The 888-nt window shown below is 61.0% G+C and overlaps 1 protein-coding gene across 1 annotated transcript in view; it reads right to left on the bottom strand.

Moving 5' to 3' along the window:
- Positions 1-447: 447 nt before the first annotated feature.
- Positions 448-888, bottom strand: part of PRR12 (proline rich 12) — a 26243-nt gene continuing 25802 nt past the window's right edge. The window contains 2 exon segments of the mRNA XM_007463369.1: positions 448-594; positions 757-852. Of these exon segments, the coding sequence (XP_007463431.1) occupies positions 448-594; positions 757-852 (243 nt within the window).

Here is an 888-nt window from a genome sequence, read left to right as displayed (position 1 = left end):
GGCCTTTAGCAAAGATCTTGGCCTGTGAGGGGGGGATTGGGGGGAAGGGGTCCCCCAGCTCTCCGAAGCCGCCCCGCCCCCCTCAACCATACATAGACTTTTCCTATACATTATGTACAAGGTGGAGGGGGCTGGGGCTATGCCATGGAGGCGGGATTGGGGCAAGGTGGGGGAGGGAAACCGTTACTAAATAGACATTTATACATATATATAAATAATTTCTCTGTACACCGGACAGTGGGAGGAATGGGAGGGAGTGGAGAGGGCTTGGGAGATGGGGGGAGTCGAACTTTGAACCCTGTCCTGTGGGGTCAGCATGGACACACCCTGACCAACGACCCCCCCACCCCACCCCAGCGATGGGGCCCAGGGGTTAGCTCCTGAGGGCACAGTTCTGTCCCAATTCTCGGTTTATGGAGGAGGTGGCCCCCCCAAGCCAGGGTGGGGTCACCCACAGCGGCTGTGGGCCTGTGCTTGGGCCAGCAGGTCGCTGAAGGAGTCAAAGAGCTGTTCCAGCCACGGCTGGTTCCGCATGCATTGCTGGACCACCTCCTCTTGGCCCAGGTCCTCAGCGCCGCCCTCGATGGCCAGGGTCTGCAGGGGGGTTAAACATGGAGCTGGGGTGGGAGGAGGCTGGGGGCCTAGGGATCAGTGTCCCGGGGAGAGGGGGGCTGGGAGCTGGACTCCTGGGTCCAGGGGGGAACCTGCGATGGCTTGAATCCCAGGGTGACCCGTGCGGGGCGTGGGTGGGCTCACCTGGTCCCGGCAGCGCAGGAAGGTGTGGTACTTATAGTGGTGGAGTGAATGGTAGAGCGTGTAGTATCCCGACTTGTCCAGCTCAACCTTGAACTCCTGGTTAGGTGAAGCGGAGAAACCTCAGCCTCCCCC

This window comes from Lipotes vexillifer, unplaced genomic scaffold (assembly GCF_000442215.2).
Source record: "Lipotes vexillifer unplaced genomic scaffold, Lipotes_vexillifer_v1.1 scaffold802, whole genome shotgun sequence".
NCBI classification, from domain to species: domain Eukaryota; kingdom Metazoa; phylum Chordata; class Mammalia; order Artiodactyla; family Lipotidae; genus Lipotes; species Lipotes vexillifer.
This window is presented reverse-complemented; position numbering and strand designations above follow the sequence as displayed.